This window comes from Pezoporus wallicus, unplaced genomic scaffold (genome assembly GCF_028554395.1).
Source record: "Pezoporus wallicus isolate ANWC-B61680 ecotype Strahan unplaced genomic scaffold, APGP_CSIRO_Pwel_v1 contig_6484, whole genome shotgun sequence".
Classification (NCBI taxonomy): Eukaryota; Metazoa; Chordata; class Aves; order Psittaciformes; family Psittacidae; genus Pezoporus; species Pezoporus wallicus.
This window is the reverse complement of record NW_026638903.1, coordinates 3,653,206-3,667,666: the sequence shown is the minus strand read 5'-3', so window position 1 is coordinate 3,667,666 and position 14,461 is coordinate 3,653,206. Positions and strand designations below refer to the sequence as shown.

At 40.4% G+C, this 14,461-nt stretch overlaps 1 protein-coding gene across 1 annotated transcript; it reads right to left on the bottom strand.

The window, feature by feature from the left end:
• Positions 1-1,645: 1,645 nt before the first annotated feature.
• Positions 1,646-11,969, bottom strand: LNP1 (leukemia NUP98 fusion partner 1). The gene is made up of 3 exons (XM_057413055.1): positions 11,723-11,969; positions 4,191-4,427; positions 1,646-2,132 (listed from the first exon to the last, which is right to left on the bottom strand). Exons 1-3 carry the CDS (start codon positions 11,870-11,872, stop codon positions 1,929-1,931), a joined length of 591 nt encoding a protein of 196 aa, XP_057269038.1. The 5' UTR covers positions 11,873-11,969; the 3' UTR covers positions 1,646-1,928.
• Positions 11,970-14,461: the final 2,492 nt, after the last annotated feature.

The window sequence follows — 14,461 nt, the reverse complement described above, 5'->3', positions numbered from 1 at the left end:
GTTTTTTTTGTCATCAGGTGTGGTGCACAACCAGCATGCTAGTCTCATGAATACAATCTTTTTGAAATTCTGCTGGGATACAGCTGGGCTTGTTGAGTTAATCTGGCTGGAAAACAGGAGGAGGGAGAAGCTGATGCTCTGAAATCCATAAAAAGCTGGGGCAGACATGGCATTTAGCTCTCATGAGATGTAAGGGCAGGTTGCTACATAAAGGGGTGTATGTGAGATGCTCTATCTGGGGAAGTCAAGTACAGCTGGCCATGTTCTTTTCTACACAGGTCTATTGCAATGCAGTTTTCAAATTAGGGCTACAAAAGGAAAGCCATCCACATAGAAGTTTTGGCTGACAGAAGAGCTTCATGAAAATTCAATCTGGATTGGGGAGGACAGGAACCATGCATAGGAACACCATTTTTCAGTTTATAGCATCATTTATTAGTTTATAATATAAGTCACCAATTAGGAGCAATTTTCAAGCATCAGCAATTCAATTTGCTTTCTTATATATTCCCCAAAGACCTACTTAAAAAGAAAAACCTTTAATAGAGATAAGCATTACAAAGTTTTAAGGATGCCCTAAGCTTTTAAAAGGTTGAACATTCAAAATTAAGACTCTAAAGTAAAATAGTAAGATCTTCATTAATTATAGAAAATCACAGGAAGAACACCCAGCAAACTTCTACTTTTGCTCATGACCTCATTAGTCTTAATTCTAACTGTATTATCCGAAGCAGGCTTTCTCTGACCTAGGCCTGGGGAAATTATTCCCAAAGAGGGCAGGATCCTTCTCTGCAGGGAAGACTTCCATGTTGAAAAGGGGCATGGGGAGGTTGTGGGGATGTGTATGCATTTATGAGCATGTGGAGGTGGATGTCCCCTGAATGAGGAAATCTAACTTATAGTTGGTGAGATTTACACCAGAGTTCAGAGGATCTTCAGCCAGAGGAAACAATTATCCTAAGTCCTGCTTACCATAGTCAGAGCAAGTTCTTATTCCCTTGGTTTGGCCGAAGCTCTAGAAAAGAGAAAAAGGGAAAAGGGTTGCAATACTTACTATGAATGTGTGAAAATCCCTTGAAGAGATTATACAGCAGTATGATAGGCAGAACATCTCTGTTTTTACTGAAGAACTTTCAGCAAAGATCAAATTCTGATGAAGCAAAACAAATATGTAGCAAAAGAGGTTGGTAGATACAAGGCAGGACTATGAAGTAGTAAATGAGGAGGGGAAAGGCCACAAAAACAGGATGATGAGATTAAAAGCTGAGAGAAAGAACTAGTTGTGTAACTAGGGAAATGGGACTGAGGACATGGGAGAGGGCTTAGGGGATACAAGAGAAATAAGAGTCATATTGCACAGTGATAGGGTAAGCAGAGAGAAGTGAGCTATAGAAGAGAACATGTAGGCTTCTCTTTTATTACTTCCACAAAATTGGAGTCAAGAGATTGTCAAAGGAAAAAGATACCTGTTTCCAAGACAAACCTAAGTTAATGTTAGGGGCAGAAAGCAGGTAGCCATTTATGCATAATTTTTCCTTTCCAAACCTAGCAATAAGAGTGTTTTCAGTTAAAACAGAAACAAGGCTTTGGATGACTTCACATGGCTTGTAGTACATACACAGTCTCCTCTTAAATGAGGACTAAATATACACCACTGTCCTGACACAATATTAAATTTGCCTGAAACCCTCTTACAGTGGTTAATTGCTAACTTGGATCTTGCTACACTCCTCCTATGACAAGGTTCACATTTCTAATGGCAAAAGACAGGAAGGTATTAACATGGTGTCAATGATGCAGTTGAATTTTACTTTTATTTTACAGGTTAGGGTTTATTCTACCTAACAGGCTGCTTCTAGTCAAAGTAAAACAAGAATGCTCCCTCTGCTCTTCAGGGAGATTGTTAAAATTCATTATGTTAACACATTCTAGCTCCCCATGCATAAGTATCCTTTCTCAGTGGTTGCTTGTGGTGGAAATTTTTTGTTGTGTTTTGCAGGTCCGGCTTCTGAACCTTTATCTTCTTCCTGCTCTCTCCTTTGCTCTGATTTCTCTCCCATTCTCTTATGAGACTTGATTTTTTTCAAATGCAATCTTTCTCTTTCTCTTCTCTCCTTCACACCTTCAGGTTGCTAAAAGACAGGGGAAAAATAGCAGGGAATTACAAGCAATTTCAACATGAACAACATAAAAATCATGATTTTATTTCACCACTAATGTATAATAAAATATTCCAGTCACCCACCTCAGCAAGATCATCTTTAACATGATGGGTTCAAATTCAAGGTCCCAGCAAGTCACCCCTAAACTCAGCAAGAGGCAACATGCTTTTGATTATGCTCTGCATTTGGTAGGAGGGTCACCTGAGCAGAGGACTTGAAGAGGAGAGCAGACAGGAATGAAAAAGGGAAGAGCTTTGAGATTTCAGCCCAGAACCATTGTTTCTGTTCTTTCACATGATCCATCTTTATATGCCTGAAGGCTGTTGAGTGCTAGCTGCAAAGATCTCATTGAAAACAAGTGCTGAAGGTCATGAAGTGTCCTCCAAGCCAGGTTTGTAACAAAAAAGCAATCTGGAGGGAAGGAGATAAAATGGCATTACCTTTCCCCAGCTTTTCCCTTGCCTGTGCGATCATGGTGAATGAATTGCACCTACAGATCCCTGAAAGCAAAAAAATGCTCCTTTTGGAGATAAAAGCTTAAAACCACTCCCAAATTTCCTTCCAGATCTCTTAACATCTATTGCTCAGTTCTTCAAGATTCTTAAGTCCTTCACATCTTCCAGATGTCAATGATGACCTGGGGAATGACAACAATTTGGTCTACTTGAAAGGTAAATTAAAATACAGTTCAGCACACCTCACTGCAGATTACAGAAGGGTACCAGAATCCATATTTTGAACTTGAACTGAAGATGTATTTACACTCGCTGTATCTATTGTACAGTTATTACACACTCACAGACTTTCTAGCCACAGGCACTTTTAAGAAATGATAAATTATAAGCCAGGCAACCCACTGGTGAGGGTTGGCATATGAGGCAATGTGAAGTTCCAAATGAAATAAATTCTGAGTAGTTCCTAAAGGGGAAAATAAGATTAGTGAATGAACTTCAAATCTTAACAATGGCATAACAAAGTTGTCATCACCATAATTCTGCATATTCTTAGAGGACTGGTCATGCAAAGACTGTAATTGTGGGATTGATCATGAAATGATGCTGCTTATTGAAGAGAGGTTTTTATTCCTTCTTATTGCTAAACAGAAGATCTGTGAAGAGAGCTGAAAATTACTCTCTTATGCAAGCTGTCAGCATCAACAAACTGGAAAAAAAATAATATTTCCTTTTATTGTTACTTGATGCTAATGTCAAGAGTTATTCAAGTATAGCTTTTTCAATAGGGTGACTGAATTTGATAGTGTTCTTCTGAAACATGAAAGTGACCTAGGGTTAATATTCTTCATTCCATTTTATGATACACTAGATATTATATATCATAGTACCAAAAATGTGTTAAGGTGTCATAGAAAAAAGGCTCTTATTGGCTACTTCATCAACACAAATCACACAGAACATGCTTTTCTCAGGACAGAATGATGGAGAGAAGGATGAAATGTGGGGAGAATCCCTGGATGGCTGCATGCTCTTACATGTTCATATGTGTGTTCATATATAAATATGTTCAGCTACTTATAGCAATGGCTGCTCCTGCAGCTGTGTGGTGAAACCAATGAAAGCAAATGGATGGAGTCCCAAAGGATAAAAGAGAAGCTTTTCAAACGTCACTTACAGATAACACTGTATTTGGTTAAACCAGGTAGGCAGCAGTGAGAAAGGGAGCTGGGTCTTTGGCAAAAGTGAAGAAAACCTGGGTTTACATTGTCACATTTTAGGGGCACAGCTGTAGAAACCCCTGAAAATATTGCCACAGCCAATGTGGGGTCTCTTTTTGAAGATAAAAATTTTTTAGTAAGTTCAGATGATAACACTACATCAGGAATTCTCATGCAAATGATACTACCACTTTAAACGTGTTTCCTGTACTGTAATTTGAGAAATTCTAATTCAAGCTTATCAATGCTCTTCTTCCAAGAAAGCCGTAGGAATTACACCAGGGATAAAGCTGGCCCACTTGTTACTTGGTTGTTTTTTTTAGTTCTGAAGTGATCTTAAGTTGGTTGTTACCTACCAAAGAAACTGAGCGTTTGCTTTTGAGATGCAATTGTTTTTCAAAGGACTCCACAAATTCCTGGATGGAGTTTGATCTTGTCTCTGGGCATGAGCTGTCTCCTGAAGGTGTTCTGCTTGCCTTCCTGTGGCAGTGGCATTTGACGTCCTGGTCCTCTTGAGAACCCTTGAGATGGCCTGAAGACGAGCCTTTAGTAGAAGCATGAAGTCGTGTTGTGTGGAGGGAGGAAAGCCTGGCCTGAAAAACAAGAGGTCTGTGTTGATTATTGAATATTAAAAGAGAGGACACAAGGCAGATTCTTTTTGCCACTGAGCACTCTTCAAACAATGATGCAGAATGAAGGACCTTGCCTAGACTTCTGTATCTTTCCTTTTAAAAAGAACCCCACTGCCAAGATCTTGTTTTCCAGAGGCAGCAGCAGAGTTTGCTTTTATTCCTGTTTTTGAGTATCTAAGTTTTGGCACCCAAATAAATGCTTCAAATGTAAAATGTGATGAGTTCTGTCTAGTGCCCACTGACACTGAAAGAACCTGGGACCCTTCATGATCTCAGAAACTCAGGTCTTGCATCTGGCAGCAGGTTCTAGGCAGGACTCTCAGAAACCAAAGATCCAGTCTTTTGTTGCCAAATTAGCCTGTTTCAGGGTCTGAATCACAGGTGCTCCAGATCTTATCAAATGCTTGAATTCGTTTGAGTGTGAAAGTGACCATTTCTAGCCCAGTTGTGTCAAATCAAATTTTCAGCATGGCCTATAGGCAGACAAGATTGTCCAGGTCTGAATATTCTGATGGTTTCTTGGGCACATTTGTCCTGAGCTGGTGAGGGAGCACCTTCAGGGCACTGAGGGATGCATCGCCACCACAGAAATAGTAGAAAAGAGACTTCCTGTAATTACACTTGTAGGGCTAAAGTTGGGAAGGAGTAGGCAGTTGTTTAGTTTCCATCTGGTTCAATTTTCTTTGGCCTGACATGCAGATAAAAACTATTGATCTGCATCAGCTGTGCTTAATTGAATGTCTGTAAAGGAAATTAAACTGATACGGAGCTGCCATGTCCTGTGGAGGCATGTATTGGGAAGTTTAGAAATAGACCTGTAGAAGAAGTGAGTGAGAAGGCCACCACATAGAGCCAGGCATGCCCCAAACCCTGCCAGCTGTTGATGCTTTTTTTTGGTGAGTAGTTGACCACTGATAAGATACAGGTAGTGAAAACTGTGGGAGAGAGGTGGGAGGTATCAAAAATGAGGCTCCCACAGGTGTCAGGTTAGGGCACTCCAGGCAACCAGCTGCTGCATACATGTTTGAAGGCATATATGTTTTGTGTAAGCCTGGTGCTAAGCTGCCAGCTACTGAGTAACCATGAGAAGCTCTGCTGGCTTCAAAGGACCTGTGATTGTTTATAACAACTAAAGGTCTGTCCCATAGATCCCAAAATGCTTCCTAAGAAAACCCAGGAGAAAACCCTACACTCACAGTAGATTATTGGGGGGAGCTTGTTTGGGGTTGGGTGGTTTTTTGTTTTGTTTATTTTTTAACAAACAACAGTGTAAAACTAAACTGACTTGATATAGTGGCCACATGAGTCTACAGACCTTGGACTACAAGGGACCTGAAACATCTCCTGTGTACATTTCTATTTACTCTGGTCCAGTTGCTATTATAAATTTACCAGCATAACAGGGACCTATGCAGCCTTTCTTTGGATAGTAAGGCTGTGCATCCATATGCTTGTGACTACATCACATTAGACAGGCTTGATGAGAGGTGCTAAAAATAGTAAATCTCACAGCTGACAGAAGTACCAAATACCAAAGGGTTTTCAGATCATACAGTACAGGTTCAATTTCTTTTCCAGATATAAGCTTACTTCAGTAACTAGTATTATGGACTGCCTCCAAGAGTACTGGTAATGATTTCTGCCATACTATTTTTACTTTGGTTTCAAGCCAATCAATACAGCTGTAATTTCAGTAAGGTCATATTGTATTGTTATTTTAAAAAGTATCGAAGCAATCACATTGTGCTTGAGGGGCAGTAGGACACATGCCATGTCAAGTTCAACAAGCTAAATGTCTTCTGTGTCATTTTAGTACCATCAACAAATATTGTTTCCTGGAAATAAAAATTGTTTCTCCCTAAAAATCACTGCTATTTGTTCCTAGACTGTTTGAGGAAAGAAAAAAAAAACAAACCCAGGAGGGCAACTGAAATGGGGGATGGTATTCTGTCAATTCTGTTTTTGCAATATTTGTAAATGTTTTATTTTACTAAGACATTGCTTTTTAATTTCCCTTCACAGATAGACTTATAGTTCTTAACAAAACGACTGCAGTTCACATACTGACGTGGCAGCAGTGGTCCAGAAAAGACACAGGTCTTCCTCTGGTCTGCCTTAGTGGTCTAAGTGTAAAGCTACACATACAGATCTATGGATTCACATTACTGTGGTTGTACTTCCTCTCATAGTGCCTTTGCCTGATACATACCACCATAGCTAGGAGGACAGCATGCTTGTGCATGTCAGCATGTTGCTGTCTTACAGACACAGCCCTACAGAGGACTAGAGCCTTAATACAGCTGCTCAAGCATGAGCATTGCATGGCTTATAACTAGCACAGCACAGTAGTCTTCCTGAAAACTGAGAGTGTGTAGAACTGAGTCATAAAATGAAACTCAGTGGTGAAGCAGGTCTGGCACTGACTTTACATAAAATCCGGCTGGGTTTCTTCCTGTTCCTTGGATTTAATACATGCATTTAATACGTGTGTTTGGTGCCAGATTGATTGCCTAGTAACATTGTAAATAGGAGCCGCTAAAGACTGCTTTAATCTGTGCTTCCCGTCTCAGCAGCTGCTGGCAACAGAGATTAGCTCTGTATCTGCACATTCTGGTGTCCACACACTGCTGCTGTCCACCCTTGCCAAAAGTCTCCAAACCCCAGTACCTGCTCATGTCCTTGCCTTAGCAGCTGCCCTGTGCCTATACCTGGTGCCTCTTCAGCAAATCTCCTTGGTCTCTGGCACCTAGGATCAGACCTTGACTAGTTCGTAAACTGGAGAAGTGGGGAGGAGGTGAAACAAGGGAAAAGGCATGTGAAGGAAGAATGGTGAATGCTCCTTTATATCAAAATCGGTAATTTTTGCCAGTGGTGATGTGCTAGTTTTGGCAGCGATAGAGTTAATTTTCTTCATACTAACTAGTATGGGGCTATGTTTTGGATTTGTGCTGGAAACAGTGTTGATCACACAGTGATGTTTTAGTTACTGCTGAGCAGTGCTTGCATAGAGTGAAGGCCTTTTCTGCCTCTCACCCCACCAACGAGTAGCTGGTGGTGCACAAGAAATTCTGAGGGGACACAGCCAGGACAGATGACCCCAAATGACCACAGGGATATTCCAGACCATATGGTGTCATGCTGAGCTTGTAAAGCTGTGCGAAGAAGAAGAATGGGAGGGAGCTTGAGAGTGATGGTGCTTGTCTTCCCAAGTCACCATTACCTGTGATGGAGCCCTGCTTTCCTGGAGCTGAACCTTCCTGCTATTCCTTCCCATGTCTGAACACCAGCCTACCATGGGAAATGGTGAATGGATTCCTGTTTTGTTTTGCATGTGCATGCAGCTTTTGCTTTATCTTTTAAACTGTCTTTATCTCAACCCACAAGTTTTCTCATTTTTACCCTTCCAGCTCTTTCCTCCATCCCACCCAGGCTGTGTGGTGCCTAGTTGCTAGATGGGGTTAAACAATGTCAACTGGGAAAGCCAGAAATACCAATTGTATTCTCAGGAGTTGTTTCTCACTCCCTTTAATACCCCCTTTTTCTGTTTGAGCCTTTATGTAAAGGCCAGTCATGCTTGGTATATCTACTTACACAACAGCTAATCTTTTGCTAATCTAGTGCCCATCTAAACCACACAAAAAGTATATAAACAAAATACTTCATTAAATTGATGAAATATAATTTCCTATTCTCTTTCCCAGTTTCTTTTGGAGGCAAGATAATTGCTTCCATCTTTTGGTCTTGATTTGAGGACTTGCACAGCTGTCAGTAAAGAAAATTAATCTTCACTGTGTCTGCACCAGTGTTCATTGTTAGCTGAAGTTTACACAGTGACCCCAGTACTTTAGGGATATTTCGGAATATCTGACATTCAGATGCTGTCCCACAGCTTCCTTTCCTTCCAAGAAGCTTATAGCCAAACATACGTTCCTAAAAAACGTTTTGGCCTAGGCTCCAGCTTATCTGTAGTTACAATATGGTGGTAAATGTTCTGTCTGACTTCAGTTTAAAACATATGTTTAAATCAGACTTCAACAACAGTCAGTTGTTCTGTTCCCTCTTTCAGCTGTTTCTTATTAGATTTTCTGCTGTGAGCAGCAATGTCTACTTGAAGGTGAATACATTTATACGGCTGTAAAGCTCTTATCAGCTCTCCTTTGCCTCCTACCTTTTCCACACAACAAATTGTCTGGGATTTAAGAAACTGTCCTGAACCAAAATGATGGAGGATAACTAAAATGTGTCAAGCAAAGTCATGGCTGGAGACTTCAAAAAGGGTATTACAGTTAATGCTGCGTGCACGGTATCTAAAGTTTGCCAGGGGAACAAGCTAACTAAAGGAGATGGAAACACATGACTTAGTTTTCCCCAGGCAGTTTTCTCATTCAGTGTTGGCCCACAGCAACGTATACAACTCTGACGCTTTTCAGGAGAGTGGAGTTGAATGTTTCAGCCTGTCTTGCCAGTGACCCAGTGAAGGATAAATATAATTTTGTGTTTCCCTCTGTAGAATGAGAATGACAACAGCAAAAGCATTTTCCAAAGCTCATCTTAGTAATGTTTGTGAGTTATACTGGGATATCGGGCAAAAATAATTAAAAGTATGTTAATTTGGGAGTTACTCTACAAAGCTTTATACACATTATGGGGAGGTCTATCATAATAAGATGCCACAGGAGTTTAACATTGTGTTAGACGTGAGAGCAGTGGCTCTAATGTCTTTCTACAGCACAGGAAAAGCTATAAAGACCAATATACCAGTCTGGAGCTGAAAGTGATTTCCAGCATTATGCAAAACCACCTTTTATGCTATACTGCTAGCATTTTGCTATGTAATACCAAAACACTCCTGGTGCAGATGCAGTTCATGTGGGCAGCACTGCACTATTGCTGATGCACCATAAACCAGCCCTAGATAGGAGTCAAAGTGTGCTGGCAGTGTTGCTTTGGCAGTACCATTGTAGCTGCACAAGGAACTTCTGCCAACAGCTGTGTCAGTCAGAATCTGCTGACTTGATTTTCATCGAGACAGCACTTATCATTTACGATGTTAAGACAGAAAGGGTATAATGTGATCTGCTGCTGATATACTAACTTACAGAAGAGATGCATTTTAACCTCAGTTATTATTCCTCATGATTAATAACGCTGTTCTGATAAAATGCAGATAATATTTAATTAACACTACTGTGTTTCGAATCTTACAGTAGTTTATTTGTAATAGCTGTGTGAAAAAATACACATCCAGGTGCAATAGCAAGTTTTTGCTCTCAACAAGGAGATGCTCTTTCTTGAAGATATTTCTAAGGAATTACTAGTGCCTAATTGTCTAAGTTCTAGATTTGATTTAAGACAACATGTTTTAGTGCTCTTTACTACCAACTAGTCAGAGATTTCCAATTTAAAAAATTTGTCACAAACTTTATCCTTAAATCATAAAATCCTTAAAGAATGTTTCCCTTCTCATTCCTCCAGTCAGTTGCTGGCACTGAGAAATTAAGCAGTTGAAATTTATATCTCATGCATAATACTACTGGAACAAGACAAATTTTTGTGGGGCATTAATGTAAAGGTAAGACATAATTAAGTGTACAGGATAACTTTAGCTCGTTGAACAGTAATGTCAAAATTCACAATTTTTCTGTCAGCCAACTTAATCCAATTTCTAGGTATGGATTCAGGGATGCAGCTATAACAAAGTATTTGAATAGCTATTAACCAAGTATTGAAACAAGGGGCTCCGTATCAGTATATAAATAGCTTTTGAACAAACTGAAGAAAAGAACATGCTTCAAATGAAATATATTTGTACACATGCAAATACACACACAAATATATACAAAGATGTGTTCAGCAGTTTGTCAAATGGAAAGTGATTTAAAGTACATTCTTACACTTCAGTCTGTACTGGGGACTAAAGAAATCACGTATGTGTCAGTCTCTGAAGGATAAATTTAAAATACAGTAAAATTAATTAAAAAAGAAACACTAATAAACCTGTTTTCAGGCATTTTGATGGAACCTATCAGCAAAGCTATAGCTCAGATTCTGTGTCGCAGTTTGTGACATAGGTGAAATATAATTGTAAATAACAAATGTGGATGATCAGTCCAAAACTAATGAGTGAAGATTACCTCTCCAGACTGTCTATGAATTCAAAAAGTGGGAAGGTGGCTTTGGTCTGTTTAGTTTCTCTTAGCCAGATTTTTTGAAAATCAAAAATCCCACAGCTTAGAACATGGCAGATCCAGTAGAGGAGAACTTGCAAGATGAAAATACAGAATGGGAGAAAAAGAAGTTTGGAAAAGTTTAGCTGTTTTTCCCCAGTATGATAGCATTTGCTTTGTTGCAGCCATAACAATTTAAGAATATAAGTGAAAAATTGTTTGAAATGAAACATAGTATCTTTGATAAGCCAACAGATGTAGCTGGAAAAAAAAAAAGAGAGAGGTTTGGACAATCTAAACATTTTTTTAGAGCTGAAATAAAAGCAACAGTCTTCAATAAAGAGCAGCTTGTGAACAGTTGGTTTTAGTTTAACTTCATTTTGATAACCAGTTAGATAGTTGTGAGTTGCCTTAAAAACCTGCTTGTGCATATGAACTCTGCCCCTTTCCCAGATATTTTGTTTGTTTAAGACTAAAGAATGTGCTCCTACCTTAGAATTGTACTTCATAGTATAATAAGCTTTCTTATGTGTTGTATCCTTATTTTCTGAGTCAGATGTTTAAAAACAGGAGGGATCACATTCTTTGGTTTAAATTACACCTGCAAACAGCTAAATCCCAGGGAGTAAAGCATACAACTTCCTGGGGGCAGCGTAGTTGCAGAATTAGGTCCAAGATTTAAGAACACATATGGGGTTATACAGTTTTATACATGAGAACAGACTCGTTAAAGACAACGTTTATGTGTGCCAGTTGCCAAAATGCTTTTACCTCTGCGACGCCATGCTGAGCACACAGAACAAGACTGTGGTACATAGTTAGGTAGTTGTTACACCCTTCTTACATTTCTGGTTCTATCATCCCTTACCTTGGAGTTTGCCAGTTTTCTTGTATTCCAAAGGTGCTGGAGGCCTGACCCTGACAGGCAGCTAAGTTCAAAATGCAACTAACTGCCGCCAGCAGGAACTGAACTTAGTTGGCAAGGTGTATCATACTCATTCTCACGCATCTCTAGAGCCAGACTCCAAGGGATGCTTACATTTATACATAAGCCATACACATACAGAGAAAACTGCGCTCAGCTCTTACCGGAAGGGAGGCTCTTCTTTCACTAAAGAGTTGAGTCTGATGTTTCTTCTGGCCTCTACCCTCTTTCTCATTATCATCAATCAAATTGTGGCCCCAGAAGCTGCTCATCCATTTTGCAAAGGAAATATCATCATCCTCTTCATATTCCATGTACAGGTGTTCCAAACTTGGGGGGGGTCTCCCAACCAGACTGGTAAAAGCAAGCTCAAATGCTGCTACCAAGCCAATAGCCTCACACTGTTCTGTCAACAAGAAGAAATGGAGATGGAGTTTCAACCAGTCTTTCTGCACACCATCCCCCAAAAGCCCAACCCACTGCAGCCCTTGGCACTGTTTAAACATTAAGTCAATCTTTTTTCATCTGTTTTCAACAAGGTTTCTTTTAACATTTCCATTACAGTGATGTCCAATATGACACTGCCAAAGGGGGCTGGTGGGAAGGGAAATGTGTTGGCTGCTCTCTGTGTGTTGCTGTTGAGTGCTGTCAATACCAATGGAGAATTATCTGCAGTTACATGCCTGGGAGGTGTGTACATGAACCCAAAGTAGGCTTGTGATTTTGAGAAGCAGAACCGATATATTGACAGTGTCCAGAAATGGACACAACTAACTAGCCCTGTGGGAGGAAGGACAAATGGCCCATTCTTTCCATGCCACCCTCTCTCTTGACTTCTGTTGTCTCTGCTCTTTCTTTGATATTCAGGAAATGTGGTCTGTCTAGGTAGAAGAAAGCCCCCCTAAAGAAACTGCATGATCATTTTTGGGTTATGGCAGCCAACATGAACTTGTATCATCTGCTTTTCACTGCCATACTAGAGTTATGGGAGACCCTGCCTCATTTTGAGGCACACAGTAAAAATTCATCTGATTTCTCCTCACCAGCCCTGGATGTAAGCCATATAGACCCTGACTATACCACAAAACAGAATAGGGCTGGGACTGTTTCCTGGGACCAAGTGGCTAGACTGGTCACATCTACTCTACATGGCACTTGTGCTGCGGGTCTCCTTGAGGCTGCATGTACTGTGCTGTGGTTGTAACACTTTGTTGTAGTTTATGTGTCCTTTTTTTAATTTCAAAATGTCCAGTATAGCAAAAAAACCTCTGTTGTGGCCAATGAAACTGTTGATTGTATAGTATGAAAATGGAATATGTGTTACATGCCTTGGCATATGGCAGAAGGAAAAAGAGGAGGGCTTTGAGGCTATATAGCTTGTTCGGATAGTGTTGGAAGACTGCACAGGAGGGAGAGACCCAAATCTAAGTTCTTACTGGAAGCAGTCCTTGGTTTGTGTCTAGGTGTTCTTCTGTTGCCTAGGCATTGCTGTAGAGATGCTAGTTGGCCTTGGCCAGAAGTATGCCAAAAAGCTTGCTGGCAATTTCGCATTACAGAGAATCAATGGTTCAGCACTAAACCTTGCTCCTTGTCCCCAGCATGTTTAGTAGTACAGATGTAGCAACAAAACTCCAGTTTCATTCATGTGGGTGTAGGTGTGAGGTTTTATTGTATTTATACAATACTCTCATGTAGGACTCTTCATTCCGAATAACAGGTGTGAAAGGACCAGTTAGTCATGGATATGCAAGTTTTTACCTTGTCCAGGGCAGATAAGACCATGATTAGCAGATCGACCTGAAGTACATGGGTGTTCAGACTGCTTATCTTCAGATGTTGTGTATCAGAGCTTGGAGACACAGCCAAACCTGCAGTGGCTGCTTTTGTGCAGAGGCCCAGATGGACAGGAGCAAAAGGAATACATGCAAAACAGCACAGCAAAAAAGACACCTGAAGCAATAAAAAGGTCATGTAGGCTGATTCTCAAGGTAGAGAAGAGCACTCCTGGCCATGTTCTGACAGCGTAAATTTGTCTTATGTCCTTGAGGCTACCACTCTGTACAGGCAAGGTACATCTGAAGGTCTACACTAGTTCTTAGCTCATCACATGGATGGAATTTAGGCTGTCCTAGTAGCAAGCTATCAGCCTGTTGATATGTATTTTCTATTGTATGGTCCAAGTTTCTTCTTTTCTGACATGTGAGACAGAACTGCAGCCTTGTGTGGAGTAGGAAATGCTTCTGCTGTGCTGAGACGGGTGACAGGGAAAAGTGGGAGAAAGGCTGTCCCACAGCTTAACAAAATATGCTTATGTAAATAGTAATAACCCATAAATTAAGGAAGAAGCAGCTCAAACTGTTTACCAGGCACCAAGATATGTTGACTCGAAGTCCAGCAGGGCAAATCTTAGTTGGGGTCCTGAGGTATTTGCTTTGCAACCTTACTACTGTTTTTACTAGTCCTTTTTTTCTTCAGTGAAATATGTGTCTTTGCACATATTTCTTCCACTTCTCTCCCACCTAGAATGAAATTTCTAGGCTTGAGCCGATTAGTTATCTGAGCATAAAAAATATCAGACGACTCATCTTCATCCACAGCTGAGTACTCCAGGAGACAGAAATACTAGCTTCCTCTGCCTGCAAGTAAGGATGCTAAGTGTATACATGTACACACACATATATATAATGCATATGTATATACAACATATATAAAATTTCAGTATTGCATATTAAGTTATTTTAATGACAGATTCAATTAATAAATTAAAAAGAGAGACATTTATAATGAGGACAATTTTGCCCCAAACACCCTGCAGCTACACCGCCGCTCCTGCAGGTGGCGCCACCACGCCGGCAGGTGGCTGCTGCCAGGCCGAGCCTGGCTGTGAGGCAGGCGGAAGTGCT

Excerpts from the sequence above, each read along its gene's own strand:
- LNP1 (XM_057413055.1), bottom strand. The coding sequence starts at position 11,872 with ATGGAATATGAAGAGGATGATGATATTTCCTTTGCAAAATGGATGAGC. Across the intron at positions 4,428-11,722 it reads AAAGAAGAGCCTCCCTTCCG|GCCAGGCTTTCCTCCCTCCA; the intron begins GTAAGAGCTGAG and ends CTTGTTTTTCAG. Across the intron at positions 2,133-4,190 it reads GCAAACGCTCAGTTTCTTTG|CAACCTGAAGGTGTGAAGGA; the intron begins GTAGGTAACAAC and ends CCTGTCTTTTAG.